The following is a 19127-nucleotide window of genomic DNA, read 5'->3' on the forward strand; positions in this document are numbered from 1 at the left end:
GTTTTCCTTATTTCTTCAACGTTTGTTTTTGTTCTTATTGTTGAAGCTAGTTATTAATCTAAGTAAACAATTTGATTTCCGCATTATTCAATTGTGATTGTTCTTTATAATGTTTTTAGTAAAGTATTGTTTATTTGGAGAAACATTTTAAATAGCAGAAAAAAACCAGCTTCACTCGCTAAAGGGCAGGGTTACAGTACAAGTTGAAGAATTATTTTGAGTTTTAAAGCTACTGTTAATCATTTTATGTGTTATGGCGAATATTTTTAAATTCCAAAGAGACTTCAATAGGTTTTTTTGAAAAGGTGTGTACGCGTTTTAGTTGAAGAAAAATTATAATTCACATCAGAGGGGGGGGGGGCATGGATTTTTTTTGTTCAACGGACTTCCTTTAAATTTTTAGCACGGGCATCGCCCTGTGGGTACTTCTAGTATGGTAGATATATAATCGTATTTTTAAGACATCAACTTTGAAAATTTTTCAGGGACAAACATTTTCTCCCCTCAGCATCACCAAACATTGCCTAAAACTACGATTTCAGAACTAGAATTTCAAAAAATTCCGGGGGAGAACCCCTGGACCCCTCAATTTGTACATGCTCATCTTCGAGTACTGAGAGTCCCTTTTTCAAAACCAGAAGTTTTATCACCCCCATGTGCAATGATATTAAATATGATTGAAAAAAATGCTTGGAAAGAGAGATAGAAGAATCGAAGCTAATTTCATATGAGAAAAAAAAATAAATCCGCAACTCCCCCCCCCCCCCCCGTCCAATTTATTTTCTGGTTTGCGCCACTGCTTCTACCCATAGGATCCTGTACATTTCCTACTATGAGCCCCAGCTCCCCCTACTTTTACAAAGTTCCTATGCCTCTGGAAAAGTAATTGCTCAACATATTCTTTTATATTAAAACATACATGATGATGAAAACCTTATTTTTAAGCAAAACATTAAACAAATCACTTCTTATCTAAGTATTATAACATATTTGTATATCTTAAAAATGTATAGAATAGAAAGAAAACTTATCTTAGTTTTAAAAGTAAGCCGAATGGATTCATTTATTGTATGAAATATATTATGTTTATAAATGTAAAGTATTTAATATAACTACAAATTTCTGAAGAGTTATAAAAAACAAAAACAAATCGGTTTTAAATCAAAAAAATCCAATTTAAATTTTAAAAATCAGATTTTTTTTAATCAAAAAAAATATGAACCCTGCTTAATATCAGATTTACACTAATCACTAAAATAGCTCATTGTTGGCACAATTAACAAAATTATTTCTTTGACATTAAATTGACCTCTATTTTCAAACACTTTTTTTTTTTTAATTTATGAGTAAAATAACTGGAATTTAGCCAGGCCATTTTTATGGTTACTTCTAGTAGGTAAAACTTACATATAAGAATGGAAAAAAAAAGGTTTTTGAAATTGAAAAATATTTTCTTTCAAAATATACACATTCTGGAGAATGACCCAGATAAAATTCAATTAAAATTTGGGTGGTGCAATATAAAGTACAGGAGCAGTGGATCACAGTTAGCCGAAATAATTGTAATAGAATCAATAAGTATTTAAATACAAATTTGATCGACTTCTATAAGCTGAATATAAAGTAATGTTTCAGCATTTATTGTAGTAATATACAATGGAAAACATTCCAGGACCAATATTATGTGAAATACATACCAAGGCAACAAAACTTGATTTTCAAGGCAACGATGAAACCAGTCAATTGAAACAACATTATACAGTTTGGTGTTTATTAAATTCTTTACTTTAGCTGTTATTTTGTCAGTAATAATGCAAAATGTTCCTTTACCTAAAATACATAATATTTTCATTATAAAAAAGTAATTATGTAAGCTTTTAGAGAAATTAAAAAGAAGAGTTTATTTAAGACTCATTAAATGTTACTCCATAACCCTAATTCTAATAAAACAATACATAAATAGGGGTCTGTCCAATCTTAAAGAGCAGGGTTTTGTTTATGCAAAATTGTCAAAAAATCTACTCAATTTTGAATCTGCATATAAGATTAACTTATGTTATTTTAACTCGTTATTTTGTGTGTGTTGGTGATTTAGGCAAAGTGGGATCTTGTTTCTGTGAAATGTGAATATATACGATTTACTTATTACATTTATCACAATAAAATTAAAAAGTATAGAATGCAAATATACAAAACAATGAAATTTTCAATATTAATGACATTTTATACATTTTGCTTTTTAATCCAGATTCTAAGGAAGCTGCATTTAAAGCATAGAAATTTTAAATATATTTTGAAAAATTTGTGAGAGGGAAAGTGCGTTTTTTTTTTTCAAACATATAAAATTTTTAAAGCGTTTATTTTTAATCAACATTGTAATTAGTTCCATTATCAGCGGTCTTTTACCATCAAGTATTCAAATTTTCAATAACGGATAGATGAAAATCCATTGAGTTTTGGAGCAAAGTATTTAAAAATGGCATCTTGGATAAGAGCCGGATTTTCAAGTTCTCATAGAAAGTGTTTTAGAGATTGGGAAAAAGGAAAATAAAATGGTACAATTTGTGTTGAGAATATTTCCACTATTATCAGCAGAAATGGAATGATCTTGAAGTAAGATAACACAAGACCACACTGCTCAAGAAAAACCTTTAAAAACATAATGAGCTGCGGTGGGGCTGCTTCACTTATCATACTCACCTGACATTGCACCATCTAATTTCCCTTCATTCAGATTTAAAGGAGACAAAAAGAATTTCTAAACTCATTTGATATCCAAAATGCCACCCCGTGCTAAATCTGATGGGAACAAGATGGGGCTATTACCCCGGGCAGCAACCAGGTGGAACAATTGTAGTCTGAATCCTTGCTTTATTTCTTGATATATAGCAGTCACAAGTAATGAGAAAAAACGTATGGTTGTTACTTTTCTTTGATCTATTGTCACCAAGTTCAAATCAGCATTTGCACTCTTTGAGATCTACTTATGGACCAACTTTGTTATAATCTGCCTGTTACTTCTTGAGATGTAGCAATTCGACCTACTGAAGAAAACATTCAATTATTTCACCCACCTTGGAGGTATTGATGCAAAAATTTAAAGGGCACCAATTCACTTTGGGGTACATATGTGAAGCAGATTTGTTTGGTTTCATGCAATATCTTTTTGAGTTAGGTGGCCACAGAAGATTAGTCGCACATACAGACATTTTTCAAAAAAATGGGCAAAAAAGAATCAGTACACCTCAAAACTTTGAAACTCGACAAAATTCTAAGATTATCATGAATCCACTACCTTTTTATATTTATCAGATATAGATGATACTAAAAAAGAAAGAAGGGAAGAAAAAGAAAGACTCATGAAAATGATATATATATATATATATATATATATATATATATATATATATACTAGCTGACCCAGCCACGCGTTGCTGTGGCAAAGAAGTTGGATTAAAATAAAATTTTACTCCTTATTTTGATAGAATCAAATAAATATTTTTAATAGAGTTTAAAATAGTATAGCCGATTTTAAAACATATGAGATTGATAATGGGCGTGATTCAATGTACAAACGATTCATAAATGTTCCTGGAAAATTATGGGCAGCTGATGTGGCCAATTTTTGCCAGGAACATGTCATGCCAAAACCCGGAAAGTTTTCCGATAAAAGTTAATAACCTTCCTGAAATTATCTCGGAAACCTCTTTAAAAATTCGAAGATCTTCCCGTTTGAAGTTAGTCGTGTTTCTGGAACTTTAGTGTAAACTTAGGAAGGAATAAAAAAAAAAGCTTAGCACCTTTCTGATTTATTAAGGAACTTCTATAAGCAGTGATGCAAACATAGCCAGAACTGCAAGCAAGTATAGAAAATTTTTACTCAGTAACGTTTCGGAATTTTTTTTTTTTTTTACAGTGCAGGCTGAAGAAAGTACTTATTGAATTCAGTAAGTACTAACTAAATTTTCTATGGAAAGAGCACTATACTTACGCTTAGTAAAATTTGTAAGTATGACTTTGGCCAAAAAAAAAAGCAAAAATAACTTGAAAGTGATAGTAAATATCGAAACTGATTGTAAAATAACCGAATGTAGAAGCTAAGCGTAAACCACCATACGCTTTTAGATTCTACACAACATTTTATACAACTGTATAGACTTGTTCAGCATCAATGGGGAGCTTTTTTTCCCAGCCGTCAGTAATGGCCCATTACTCGCAATAATTGTAGCTAAGACAGCGTCATTGCTCTGTTGTTATACGTTGAAAATCAGTGTTAACTAAGTCGGTGGCCCAACTGTCAGGTGATGGCATATCATAATAACTAAGTGGCAAATTTGAAATTGAAACGCAAACACCTTCAGTTAAAACTAAAACTTCATATTTATCTCTGGTGTAAAATCTGGATTTAAATATTTGTGTGTTTGGTAAACTTTATGAAATACGTCTTCAAACGTTAAATGTTATATAGTTTCTCTTTAAAAAATGATGATTGTGTTGGATAGAATGTCGTCAAAATTGTTTTAAACAGTTGACGAATACTGTTTCTCCTTACGTCAAACCTACATTAGAAAGTCTCAACTCCCAATGACTTTGTGCGACCAATAAATACAATTTGTGACATGCATAGGGATATGTATTTGACAGTCGACAATTGACGATCCACAAATACTCCTGTCTGTTCGAAAATGTTTACCACAACCAAAACTGCTACAAAACCAGCGCGATTACAGAGGCAATTATGATTTTTAAAAAATTAAATTTATCTGGAAATAGACTCTCAATCAGTTCACTTTTCGTCTCAACGGCAGTGTAGAAAATGTCTGTCTATTTGTTGTACTGTATATTTTGATACAGTTCCATTTCACCGTTTCCAATACCCAGCAATTGCTTAGAAAATACTTGTGCGATTAGATTATTTTGCGTTTATATTCGCATGTTCATGGCCAATCGCATTATCTCGACATTACGCTATAAAAACGATTGTTTTAAACATGCGTTGATTTCATCGGAATAACTGGTAATGTCTGCCGGAAGTCCCCAGACAGTATTCAGACAATTTCGCCTAAAAGTTTATCCTTGCTGTTCAAATCTTGCACAATCTTATGATGTGCTTCGAATGAATGCTTTTACTCATGAGCCATAGTACACTTATCCGAAATTTTAATTTCACTCCTCTCTTGCAACACTACAGCCATTCCACTTTTTTTTTTCTTAAATGTTACACATTGCGTTTTGTTTGTTATGAATATCTAATAGGCAACTTTAAAGCTGAATGTGCTGTTCGTCTACCATCTAAAAAAAGTAGCAGCAACGCCTGACGATTCAAATGTCACTGCAATTTTCTGTTGCGAACGTATCTTTGCAAGAAATAATGATATTAAAAGTTTCTTGGGGAATAAAATAAAGAAAATAATTGTTTTCCGCTTAAATTCATTAAACTTCCTGAAATTAACCTGGAATATTTTTGAAGAATTTAGTAGTCTTCTTAGTTAAAGGAAGTTATGATTCTTGCACCTTCAGAGAAGTCTAACGCAGGTTTAATATAATAGCCTGGAACCTTCCTGCTTTTCTAAGAAAGCTCTCAAAGCATTAATGCACACATTCCCAATGCGAAGACAGATCTCAAGCAAGTATCTCGAATGCAACTCTTGCAAAGCTTCGCGATCCAGATGTCTTTTCGCACACATTGGGCGTTTAGTCAATCTGGACGAACCATAATCGCTTTGAAAACGATACACCTATTTAATACGTTTAGTTAATCTTGATACTGGTGGAGAAAAATATTTTTCACAACGGTGTGAAATCTGCAATTTGTAGCAATTCATGGAAACGTTTTGAAAAATATTGTTGATTGTCTCAGGAAGTGAATAATAACCTGTAATATCCCGAAACGTTATATGGAAATTCTAAGCAACATTTCTGAGTTTTTTTATCATGGTGTTTTTAGCAGTAAGTCATACGATGTTAGAGTTATACCGATTAATTAACTTACACCGCCATCTTTTAAGAATTTTTAGAACTAAACAATTAATTCACACTATTATTGCATAATTAATATGAAATTTGCAATAAAAAATTATAAAAACTATCCTATCTTTTAAGTTGGACCAAATTACAGATACGTATGAAATTTGATAAAAATCGGTTCAGTAGTTTCGGAGTTTACCCCGAACAAACATCGTGACACGAGATTTTTATATATATACTAGCTGACCCAGCCACGCGTTGCTGTGGCGAAGTAGTTGGATTAAAATATTCTTTACTCATTATTTTGATAGAATCTAATTAATATGTTTAGTAAAGTTTAAATTAATTTAGCCAATTTTAAAACACATAAGATTGATAATGGGCGTATTAGGCTGAATTAAGTAGTTTTTGAAATTAGTAAGTACTAACTAAATTTTCAATGGTAAAAGCACTATACTTACGCTTAGTAAATTTTGCAAGTATGACTTCGGCCAGAAATAAAAGCAACATAACTTGAAAGTGATAGTAAATATCAGTAGAAATTAAGCATAAACTAACATACACTTTTAGAATATACACTACATTTCATTCATCTCAGAATTCTACAGTTTGTAATCAATAACTTCTTTACAAAATACATTAACTAAATAAAAAACATATAAAAATTAAACTTTATAAATGAGGTAGATAACATTGACTTCGATACATTGTTTCTATTATTTGAAAATTGAAAATTATCTAAGCACTAAGTTGTGTAGTTGTTCTTGCTTAACCTGTCTTTTGCTAATACGAATAGGTATGACAACTTTCCCACTTGTGAGTAGGCGATAGATAGTTGCCCATGAGAGAAACATGTATATTTCAAGTCCAAACCGAAAGTAGACATTGTTTGGTCTTGAGATCTATTTATGGTATTTTCAAAAGCAAAACAAATCGGAAATTGAAGCCTTTTAAATGTGTTTGAAAATTATGACGCTATTAATGGATTACGTGACAACACAAAAAATTTTCCGTTTAACTTTTCCGTCAGAATTGTTGAAATTTTGATGAAGAGACGTGTACCATTGCATAATTTCGGTGGGTTTAAACTGAAAAAGAATAATTGGTGAATCAATTTTCAATCGGAAATCGTCTAGTGGCATTCCTGGTATATCCAGAGAATTTAAAAATTCAGTTGAAATGATTACGGCTTTGTTTTCATTGACAACTCTATAGTCTTGTTCAGCATTAACGGTCAGCACAATCTGATAATGATTTTTTTCAGCTGTCAGTAATGGCTCATTATTCACAATAATTGTAACTAAGACAGAGTCATTGCACTGTTTTTTCGCGTTAAAAATCAGTGTTCACTAAGTCGGTGACCAATCTATAAGGTGATATCGCACCATAAGGACTAAATAACAAATTTGAAATTGAAATGCAAAAATCTTTAAGTAACACTAAAGCTTCATTATACATCTTAGGTGTAAAATCTAGATTTGGACATCGGTGTGCTTGTTCAACTCTATGGAGTACACCTTCAAGCACAAAATTTATATAGTTTCCCCACAGAAATGATGATTGTGTTGGATATTATGTCGTCAAAATTATTTTAAACAGTTGACGAATACGGTTTCTCGTTATGCAAAACCTGCATTAGAAAATGCAATTCCCAATCATTGTGTGCAACCAATAATTACAGTTCGCGAACTGCATCGTGATATATAATTAACACTCGACAGTTAACTCTCGACAAATATTCCCCTCTGTTCGGGAATGTTTAACGAAAACAAATGCAAAAACAACAATCACTTTGTATTGGATGCACAGTTTTGTTTTGGATGGAGTTTTGGTCCCATTCTCTTGGCTTTAATTTTTAATTATGTCCGAGATTGATGAATGTTGTCTTCTTTGTTTGCATGCCTTCCACGATTTTTTTTATTTTATTCAACATTGTAAAAACAAATAAGAAACGTCCTGAAAAGAAATGGGCAGGGAATACGCCCAATTTCGGCCAGTAACATATCCTGCAAAAGAAAAGAAACGTACCCCACTAAAAGTCAGAAACCTTCCTAAAATTATCCTGAAGTCTTTCTGAAGAATTCCGAAACCTCTCCGAAATACCCAGTAATTGCTTAGAAAATACTTGTGCGATTAGATTATTTTGCGTTTATACTCGCATGTTCATGGCCAATCGCATTATCTCGACATTACGCTATAAAAACGATTGTTTTAAACATGCGTTGATTTCATCGGAATAACTGGTAATGTCTGCCGGAAGTCCTCAGACAGTATTCAGACAATTTCGCCTAAAAGTTTATCGTTGTCGTTCAAATCTTGCACTATTCTATGATGTGCTTCGAATGAATGCTTTTACTCATGAGCCATAGTACACTTATCCCAAATAATAATTTCACTCTCTTGCAACACAACAGCCATTCCACGTTTTTTTTTTTTTTTTTTTTCTTTTTCTTCTTTAATGTTACACATTGCGTTTTGTTTATTTATGAATATCTAATAGGCAACTTTAAAGCTGAATGTGCTGTTCGTCTACCATCTAAAAAAAGTTGCAGCAATGCCTGACCATGCAATTATCACTGCAATTTTCTGTTGCGAATGTATCTTTGCAAGAATTAATGATATTAAAAATCTCTTGGGGAACAAAATAAAGAAAATAATTGGTTTCCGCTTAAATTCATTAACCTTCCTGAAATTAACTTGTAATATTTTTGAAGAATTCAGTCATCTTCTTAGTTAAAGGCAGTTATGATTCTGGTACCTTCGGAGAAGCCTAACGCAGATTTAATATAATAGCCTGGAACCTTCCTGCTTTTCTACGAACGCTCTCGAAGCATTAATGCACGCATAGCCAACGCGAAGACAGACTCTCAAGCAAGTTGATCGAATGTATCTCCTCTGCATCTCTTGCAAAGCTTCGTGATCCAGATATCTTTTCGCACTCATTGGGCGTTTGATCAATCTGGACGATCGCTCCGAAACCGATACACCTATTAAATACGTTTAGTTAATCATGATACTGGTGGAGAAAAATATTTTTCACAACGGTGTGAAATCTACAATTTGTAGCAATTCAAGGAAACGTTTTGAAAAATATAGTTGATTTTCTCAGGAAATGAATAATAACCTGTAATATCCCGAAACGTTATATGGAAATTCTAAGCAACATTTCTGAGTTTTTTTATCATGGTGTTTTTTGCAGTAAGTCATACGATGTTAGAGTTATATCGATTAATTAAATTACACCGTCATCTATTAAGAATTTTTAGAACTAAACAATTAATTCACACTATTATTGCATAATTAATATGAAATTTGCAATAAAAAATTATAAAAACTATCCTATCTTTTAAGTTGGACCAAATGACACATAGATATGAAATTTGAGAAAAATCGGTCGAGTAGTTTCGGAGTTTACCCCGAACAAACATCGTGACACGAGATTTTTATATATATAGATATTTACAACTATTGAAACAAGTAGGATATTTAAGGATGGCGCTTCTGATTGTTGTATGTTATACAAAATAGCAAATAAGAAAAAGAAAAACCTGGGTTTTGTACAAATTTTCCTCCATGCTGGGCAATCAATTTTTCTGTTTTCTGTTTCCCATCAAGAGTTGACGATATGGCACACATTTCTTTATCTTTAAAAATTTCAGAAACCTGAAAAATAAAAACCACACTTAATTACTTATTTTTCTTGTATTCTTAAGATGGTTTCAAATTTCTATTCAAAAAATATAAAATAAAACATTATTACTGCAACTAAATATACAGCGAAACTTCTGTGAGCGACCACCTCCATTAAGGACCAATTTCCTGAGGCACTGATTTTCTCCCCTAACTTTCTTTCTAATGAGGCTGCGTTAGGCTATTTAGCCTTTAGCAGACCAAGTGTGTTCCCGGATATGGCATCCACTCTTTCATGTGCCTCCATTAGGGCGTGGATGTCAATACCATGGGTAATTTTGATGCCCAGTTTCCACCAGATGGAGGCACTGAGCTCTCTTTGATGCAAACCTTTACTAGGGATTTAACTTTGCCTAGGAAATTTAAAATTATCTCCTCCCCAACTACTCAAAGTTAAAAATCCTCCAGGAGAGATCATCAAAACCTCTCATAACGATTGATGAATCACAAAACTCTGCAACAACAGATAAAGGAATTTTTTGTTAGAGGAAACCAAAAGAGAGATAATGAAAGAAAAGCAGTAGAAATGTGCATTTAGTTTTAAAAATTTTTTAGTCTTATCCTGCTTAGGAAAGTGGAAAGAAACTAGGATAAAGGTACAATCCATTCCTCTAGCTATGATTTTGAAGTGATTTAGAAAACGAGGTGGTAAACAAGTTACAAGAAAGAGGGCGTAGAAACAGGGTGCACCCTTGGAAAGCTAAAGTGACACATGGTATCTCGAGTCGAAGCAGATCAGGGGTGCGTACGTCGTTGTAGAGGTTGATAAGAACAGAACTTTTCCAAAAGGTTATTTCTCAAAATTTATTGGTTGCTTATGAATGGAACGAGAGCATTCCTAGGTATTCATTTCAGTGGTCAGAGTCTATTTTTTAGCTCATTTGAGCAATAAAACATAGTGTCATTGTTGCACGCAGATTGCAAATGATTAGAACATTAATAATTAGTTTTTGGAGCTAAAAGGTAAACTAGAAACAAAAGCTTTTTAGAAAAAAGTAAGAAACTGAAGTAGACAAATCCCCTCTCATATTTAATAGTGAATTAGTTTCAAAATGGAAAAACAATGCAAGAAGAATATTTTGTGCGAAAAATTTAAAAAGAAAAATTTCATTTTTCTATTTAAATATGTTTTTATCATAATGTTCTTAAGTGATATACTGTAAGCAGAATATAAATGATTTCACTTGGTGCTATTATTGCTTCCTGCGTGTTCAAAAATGACTTTCAACCTCCAATGACAACAAACCTTCATAAACGACCACTTTTTTTTTTCAGGAACAGACAGAGGTTGCTCCAGAAAAGTTTTACTGTAATTTTATTGTATTAGAAATTATGATAAAAGCATTAATAACAACAAGTACATAATAAGCATGCACAGAAGAAAAAAACAAATACATAATAACGCAAATTATAATAAAAGAAAGTAAGTATATAATCTACTAGTGGTACCCGCATGGCTTTGCCCATAGTTGAAAATTAAAAGGTCATTTGGTTGGCCTGTATTAAGTTTATTTACAAATAAAGGATAAGAATTTCTCGCCAATTTGCTATGTTCATTTGCTCGCCAATGTTACGGTTCCACATTATGATAATTTTGTAATTTACTCTTCCAGGTTGTGATAATTTGCTCAGTAAAATTTTCTTAAAATTGGAATAGAAAAAGGACAAAATCGAATTTTTGAAAAATCGCTTTGAGGTGCACACCCCCATGCTACAAACTAAATTTGTGCCAAATTTCATGAAAATCGACCAAACGGTATATTTGCAGTGCTCGTCACAGAGATCCAGATAGAGATCTCGATATCCAGACAGAGAGACTTTTATCTTTTTTATTCATAAAGAATATAAATAGCAATAAAAATAATAGAAAAGAAATTCAAACCAAAAAGAATGTAAATAATAAAAGGTACAAAACTAGCAACAAATTTACTATGTAGAATACAATCAAGTTATTAATTCATAAGATTAATAAAGAATGGCAAACTATAAACTGGCAGGTGCAGATGATAAAAACCCATAACTGATCATTTTTAAACCAGGAGCTCTTAACCAGGGCGTGCATCTCCCAGGGGAGCAGGGTAGAATTCCAAGGAGGGCATGAATGTATTTGAAAAATAAAGTTTTGAAAAAACAAGAAACAAAAGTAACTATAATTTACTCAATTTTGAGGTTACATGCTTTCACTTCTAAAGAAGTGATAAATAGTGGGCCGGTGTGTCCCCAGAAATATAACTATATACATTTATCATACTTTATAAGTACACATAAGTTCATTTTTAAATTAATTTTAGCTGGAAATGTAAGTTGAATAATTCGGGAAGGTTCTTTACTGAAGTCTGCGATGCAACTCAGACTATGCAAAATGCGATGCTTTTAATATTTTTTTTACAACGTGAAGTTTTGTCATACATGGGATTCATAAAAGTGAGTCCTATACTCAAGTTTTATACTAAAAAATAGGTGAAAAAAAATTGTAAAACAAACCCCCTGAAAAAAAATAGATGAGTTTTGATGATTTAAAAAATATTTCAGGGGAGAATACCCTCCCCCCCCCCCCCCCCCGAGGCTCCCAACTTGCTCCAAATCCTCATGCTTTTGAACTTTGCATCTGTCAAGTTCCTCAGAAGAGTGTTAATGCTAGTTTTAATGCTAGTGAATAATTCCTTTTCCCTCCAAATAAAAAAAAACCATAAAGCTGTCGAAAACTGAAAAACGTTGGGGGGCATCATTTCTAAAAAGTGGGACGTAAGGGGGGTAAAACAGTTTTCATATTTGGATTCAGAAGGTCATTTTACATAGCTATCAGCAAGATATATGAGGCAGTGAGAAGCAATGGGATGTAAATGGACATTTTCAAGTTTTCAGTAAAACACGTTTAAAGATAACATTCTACGTAGGCTTTCATTGAAATTTTTTTTATGAATCACGCTGTATAGCAGCAACTACCAGGGCTACTCTTACCCAAAGACAGAGGAAAGGTTCACCTACCATGTGTATTATCTCCAAATTTTTAATTTTGCCACTTACATCCCTTTGCTTCTCACTGCCTCATCTGTCAGAAGTACAGTTATTTTTTTGTTGCACTGTTTGTTTATTGGTATTTTAATTTTCATTCCCTTTCCATATTTTCCAATGTTATTTAGAAAAAATTTAAATATTTTGAGCTTTTATACATGTTTTGGCCCGGGCGAATCATTTGAGGTGCAACTCTCAAATAGAAAAAGGTTGGGCACAACAGTTTTAAATGATTAAAATACCTTTTGAACATCTCTTATATCTGTAGGACGAAAGTGAGGCGCAACAGACATAGCATTCTTATTCTCCTTCTGAAGTTTCTGCTTCTTAGGTGAAGGTTCTTCATCCTCATTTGTTAGGTTTCTTGTTGCTAATCTTCCTTGTGCAAGCTTTAAAAGGATATTTATTTTAAATCACAAATGATAAATGTTTGAATTACTTGTGTTTTATTACCAATAATTAGTAAGCACAATTTTTTGCAACTATGGTTTGTAATGATTTTGTACGCTATCAAAAATTAAAAAATAAATATAATTCAAAGCATAGAGAAAAAAATCAATTTCATTTATTTTGTACTTTATTTGGACTTTTCAGTCCTTAAAGCTGCCATGGAAATCTTGCTCACAAAATTTTAAACAGCCCTTCATTTGCATTACGTATTAAGGGTTTTGAAAATTAAAAAATCTTTCTAAAAGATACTTCCAATCACCTTCAAAAATATTCAGTCAAAGCAGGCTTGCAAAATAAGATCAGGACAACTCTCACTACACAGTTACTCACAACACTTTACTTAGAAATAAAAGTAATGCTGATTTTCATAGTTGAAAAAAAAAAGTGTTTTGAAAATTTTACATCTAATCTCTGATTGGCAGATAGCTGCCACTTGATCTGTTGCAGTTGCCTGCAAAATTTCAGAAAATCATTATTTTATGTAATCAAAAATGCAAACATAATTAAATTCAATGACACTTTTTAAAGATTTCAATGAAAAAACAAATTAACTCATTAAATAAGGAAGTTACATTTCGCAGCTCCTCCAACTCTGTTGTAGTCATGCATTCATACCAAGGCTTGTCATAACGTATTTTCTCAACTCTCGGGAAACGAAGAGTGCAATTTGTAGCAAAGGATTTACTACGGTTAATTTCTGCAGCTTTCACCTGAAAAATCAAGAAGCTTTGTATATTAAACTAATAGTTTTGAAATATACGTACATGGATCACATATTATATCCTGTCGTACACAAAGCAGCTTGAATAAGAATTCTTTTGGGGAGCCTAACAAAATGAAACTTCCTAAACTGGAAAAATTTTAGCATGTGAAATTTACCAAAAGAAATTTAAAATTTATGCCAAGTTAGTACTTTCTTTTTTATAATTTTCTTTCAGCTTATTTTACCTTTAATATTTTGTACATCAAAAAGTATTTACTATGAATGGATTGCGAATAGGACATTACTATTTTAAGTTACTAATCAAACTTGCTAAATTAATCACAATTACGATTGCAAGTTTTCAGATTTATTTTCAGTTATCAACTATTAAAATGGATAATTCTCCACATTCCTCATATTCTAAAATAACCATCTTTAGATTGAAATCTCAAATCAAATATGTTTGTCAATTTTGTCATCTGCTTGGTAGTGAGCCTTTTAAATTACAATATTTCTTTGATTTTCCAATAGTTGAATTTCTCAATAATTGTTGAATTCCAGCCATTCATATTATTATCTTGTAAAATTGTTTAGTGCTCTTTTTTATCTTCCATTTATGAGTTCCCTCTTTTGTTTATTTTACTTGAAAGGAGAAGATATAAGAATCCATGCTAAAAAATATCTTGGCTGTTGGCTAGACATTGAATTAGACAAAATTATTTTATCATTGTTCACCACTTGTCGACATAGTTACTTATTTCATTCAGATAGAAGAATCAACCCAACAACAGTATCCCTTGTAATATCACATCCTGTTTAACCAATCCTTTAACTGTATCATGCAGAAGAGAAAAGAAATCACAAGAAAAGAAATCCCCCCCCCCCCCCAATATTTTTTTATAAGGCACTAAAAGAGCAATGATTAAACAGCCTTCTCTGCAGTCCATTTTCATTCTCATAACAGCCATTGATTTTTGTCCTGTTGTTTCAGTGGATTATTAATGCATTCTCAACAGACTTTTAAAAAATTACATTAATATTATACACCTCCAAGTTACATGTAAGGGTTCATACCGAGGAAGGGGCGGGTGATTTGCAATTGTACACATATCTAATGTTAAAAATTGCATTTAAATTAAAAACACAAAACCTTTAACGCAGAAATAAATACATATAAATTTTAAATGATTGCTGTAATTTTAAAAACCATTTGAAAACAAATTTTAAGGATGGTTTCACAAAATCTAACAAACTAATTTGGCAGGATTTCAGTTCTTGATGCTTTCATTATGATTATTCTGTACTTTCCAGAACCTCTGAGCCTTTCATAATTTAGTCTATTCATTTGGTTAATTTATTAACTATTGAGATTTTTATTTATTTATTTATTTATTTTTGACAAAACAACCTCTGTGATGCTGACATTTTCCACAGCAAAATGCTCATTACTTTCCACTTCCATATCATCACCTCAAAGCAACAGTACGACATCTAATCAAAGGAATAACAGTAAGACAGCTTATTGTAGCTTTGAGGCGACGATATGCTCTTCTTAGTGAGTGGAGACCGATATTTGACACAATTTCAGTTAAAGCTAAATGCAGTTAAATTAATGGTATTTGTGCATTAAAGTAAAGAAAAGTCACCAAAACATCGAGAGAATGAATCCTGCTTGGCCGTACAATAAGAAATAGGAAACTGCATAACTGTGAGTTTGCAGCACTCGGGGTATTACTGTACGTGAACAAGCTTTGCTACTACAGTATTAAGTAATTTTTATGCTGTACTTTAAGTAATTTTACTATGAAAATAATAAATCAATAATATAACTGTAGAGCTCATAATCAAACTGCTCATTGAATCAAACTAAAAGATTTCTTTTGAGACAGCCTAACGTGTTCATGTTCAATATTGCGCCCCTGATCACTTGCACCCCTGGAAATTGATGAAACTAGATGTTTTCCCTCGAGAGAATATTTCATTATAATAATTAATTAAATTTCATTATAATGTTTAATTAAACAATTGGCAACATAGTTCAAACTTTTTTTTTTCATAATCATAACCAACAAGTATCTTTTTGCGTAAGTAGGAAAATAAAACTGTTGTAAGCAGTAAAAAAGCCAACTGTAAGTACTAATAAACAGTCTTACTTGCACAATCTGAGACTGAGATGGTTGAATCCACACATCGGGCTGTTCTTTTCTCCCACCACCAATTATAAGACAACTAGGAGGTTTCTTTGGATTGTATGCCTGCCAATGTGCACTGATTTTTCCAGATAATTCATAGAGCTCTTTAAGTGAGTAACCAGAACCAACTTTACAAAAGGAGTAAAAACATGTTGGTTCAGCATCTGTTGGAAGAAGGATAAATTAAAATTATATGCATTTGCAAAAAACTTGTATTTTTACTGATTAACTAGAAGGAACAATTAAAAAAAAAATACATAGGCAGAAAAGTAAATGCAAAAGTAACGTGTAAATGCAAATATGCTTGCAAAAAAACAAAAAATTCTGCATTAAATAAAATAATAGATATGCACGTAAAAATGCAAATGGTTTAGTTTTTTACATTAGTGAATTTTTCTATTCAAACAGATTAATTAGCCTTAAATACAATGCTGAAACATTACTGAAACATTATTAACCTTTATAATAGCATGTTGGCTTATTTATAAGATTTATTAAAACGATGATCAAAATCAGTACAGAAGCTCATAAGCAGTGGCAAGTAAGGCTGCAGATACTCTGCATTTATATGTCCTTAATTGAAATGGCTTTTTTTATTTTAAGTATTTGGGATATTCCACAGTATTTAACTTCCCACCTTAAAATAGAATTATAGAGCTTATGACATATTCCGTGAGAAACCACATCATGTGGGACTGCGAGTATTGATGTACCATTTGAATGCTGCTCTTCAGATAACACAGAGCACTTTGGGAATACGATTTTTGCTGGGTATTAACATTCGTTTGGGCTAGTATTTTTACTTTTAATACACACGAAATTAGAACGTGCCTTCATTGGATTTGTTTTTGTTATACTCGGAATTTAAGGTAAGATATTTATATTAATATTGTGTGTGTGCATGTGCTGGCCATTATTATCCACAGCCACTCAGTTTCTAATAACAGAGATGAAACCCTGTACATAAAGACAAAACCAATAGCAACTTAACTAATAAGCCAAGTAAACAGTGATAATAAAACAAGTATACAATGATGATAACACAGACACTTAAAAGAAAACGATAAAACTTGACTCATCATCACTTTCTTTATCATGTATATAGGTACAAGTGTTTGTGTATATTGAATTTTGTTTGAATTGTCTTGTGAGTAGAGATTTAAAATTTCCAGAAATTTTGAAGTGGTGGAAAAAAAACGTTTTTTTTCCACGGGTTTTCTGGAAAAATTGGAAAAAATGGAAAATTTGATTTTTTTATGAATAAAAATAGGGTTTCTTATTTTTTCTTGGAACATATAGAGGGTTAAGCATTCAAAAAACATATGCAATAAAGGCATCTCTTTTTCTGCTAGACAGGAATACACATAAAAGTAAGTTTCAATAGAAAAAAATAGCCTTTTTGTTCTATAACTAAAAGCTTTCTCAGTCAAACACAAGAAACAAGTCAAATCGTGGTTCAACCAATAATATTGGGTAAGGTGTGTCTACTCATAACAATTAGGTTTTCTATTTTAGATTGCCTTTGAAACTTGAAAAAATAGTAGCAATCATTGACATTCAAACATGATTGATATTGTTTGAAAGAAAAATAAGTATGATTCCCCCCCCCCCGCCTCGCGTTGCAATGTAACTTTACTGTCTGAAAATGAAAGCTTTTGAGTTTTGATTTTTTCCAATCCAGTCTAAGTCCAAATCAAAACTAAATTGTTTTTTCTTTATCTTTTTCCTTATCTTTCCAACAGAAACCCCAAACCAAAACTGCGTAATAGTTTCTAAAGCTGAACCAAAACTCACGCTGGAGTTTCAGTTAACTATACGGCTGTGGTAAGCACAGTAGTAAAAGTAGTCATACCTGCACTTTGAACAAAATTGAGCTATTGTAACCAAGTTGTTCTCTGATTCGCATTTTACTTAATAAATGAAATGTTTTAGGGTCATTTTATTTTAGGGTCAAGAACAATTTTTTAGAAAAATTCTGAAGAAAAAAAATGACATCTGAATCAAATATATGGAAGATCCAAACTATGAAACACACTATCTCAGTTTGAGCTCAACTGCAGATTCCACTTCTGTTCTTAGCACAGCAGAGTATGCAGAAATTTTTTTTAAGTGGTGATTAATTTACTGCTATGTGAATTTATAATAATTAAATTCTGTATTTTTTCAAAACTTGTTATTTAAGTTTAAGTTTTGTTCTGTGTTATGTAAAAGTTGGGTTTTGTTCAACGGATTGTAAAAGTTAATAATAAAATCAATATTACGGTGTGTCCCCCTCCCCCAAACAAAAAAGAAAGTTGATTTTTCAAGTCATACACCTTCTTATATTTTTTTCTCTTAAGTCAAAAAAAAAATAAAATAAATAAATAAAAGTAAAAAAAGTTTATTACGATTTGAACAATGGCAATCTGTGCGGACATGCACTAGACCGAATAAAAAAAATATTTTTTTGGAAGTTTGAAACTTTATGTTTATAAAACTTTGAATCTAGCCGAACAGGTACCACAAAAATATTTATCCAAATCAAAAAATATTTAGGTGTCGAGTAGACCTAAAATTGGTAATTTTCTTCAAAACATTGATTTAATTTCTCTATACAGTGGACTCTCTCTATTCTGAACACTCATAGGACCAAACAAAAGTGTTCAGATTTTCGGGATGTTCATTATAGAGGGAGACTGGATATTGCATGTATATGTATTCTATTGCATTAATGGACTATGTTCAGTACTTTATACAGCAAGCTAGACCCGTTACTGAGATACAGGTGTTGAATTTTGGATTGGTGGTTAGTGCAATGTCTAATTCAACTCAGTAGGACCTAAACTCATGTATTAATTTATTTCTTTTTTAATTTAAAAAGTTTATTGTAACTATTCAACATTACATTACAGACCGGTACAGTACCTGAAATCAGGGTTCCCAATAGAGCGCGAGACCGCGAGAATCTCGCACTTTCAAACGAAATCTCGCATAAAAAATATTTTGATGCGAGACATTCTCGCGCCTATAAATATTTAATCAAAGTGCGAGATTCTCGCGAATTATCAGGCCACATAACCACAAAAAGAAAAAAGAAAAAAAAAATCCTTTAAATCGGCGATTTCGGAAAG

General features: G+C 31.9%; 1 protein-coding gene across 1 annotated transcript in view; it reads right to left on the bottom strand.

Annotated features, from left to right (window-relative positions):
• Positions 1-1605: 1605 nt before the first annotated feature.
• The window catches only part of LOC129227997 (DNA ligase 4-like), a 61609-nt gene continuing 44087 nt past the window's right edge, over positions 1606-19127 (bottom strand). The window contains exons 11-16 of the mRNA XM_054862625.1: positions 15979-16181; positions 13695-13832; positions 12915-13061; positions 9516-9630; positions 1698-1830; positions 1606-1612 (exon numbers count right to left, since the gene is read on the bottom strand). Of these exons, the coding sequence (XP_054718600.1) occupies positions 1606-1612; positions 1698-1830; positions 9516-9630; positions 12915-13061; positions 13695-13832; positions 15979-16181 (743 nt within the window). The remainder of the gene's footprint in view (positions 1613-1697; positions 1831-9515; positions 9631-12914; positions 13062-13694; positions 13833-15978; positions 16182-19127) is intronic.

This window comes from Uloborus diversus, chromosome 8 (genome assembly GCF_026930045.1).
Source record: "Uloborus diversus isolate 005 chromosome 8, Udiv.v.3.1, whole genome shotgun sequence".
In the NCBI taxonomy this organism is placed as follows: Eukaryota; Metazoa; Arthropoda; class Arachnida; order Araneae; family Uloboridae; genus Uloborus; species Uloborus diversus.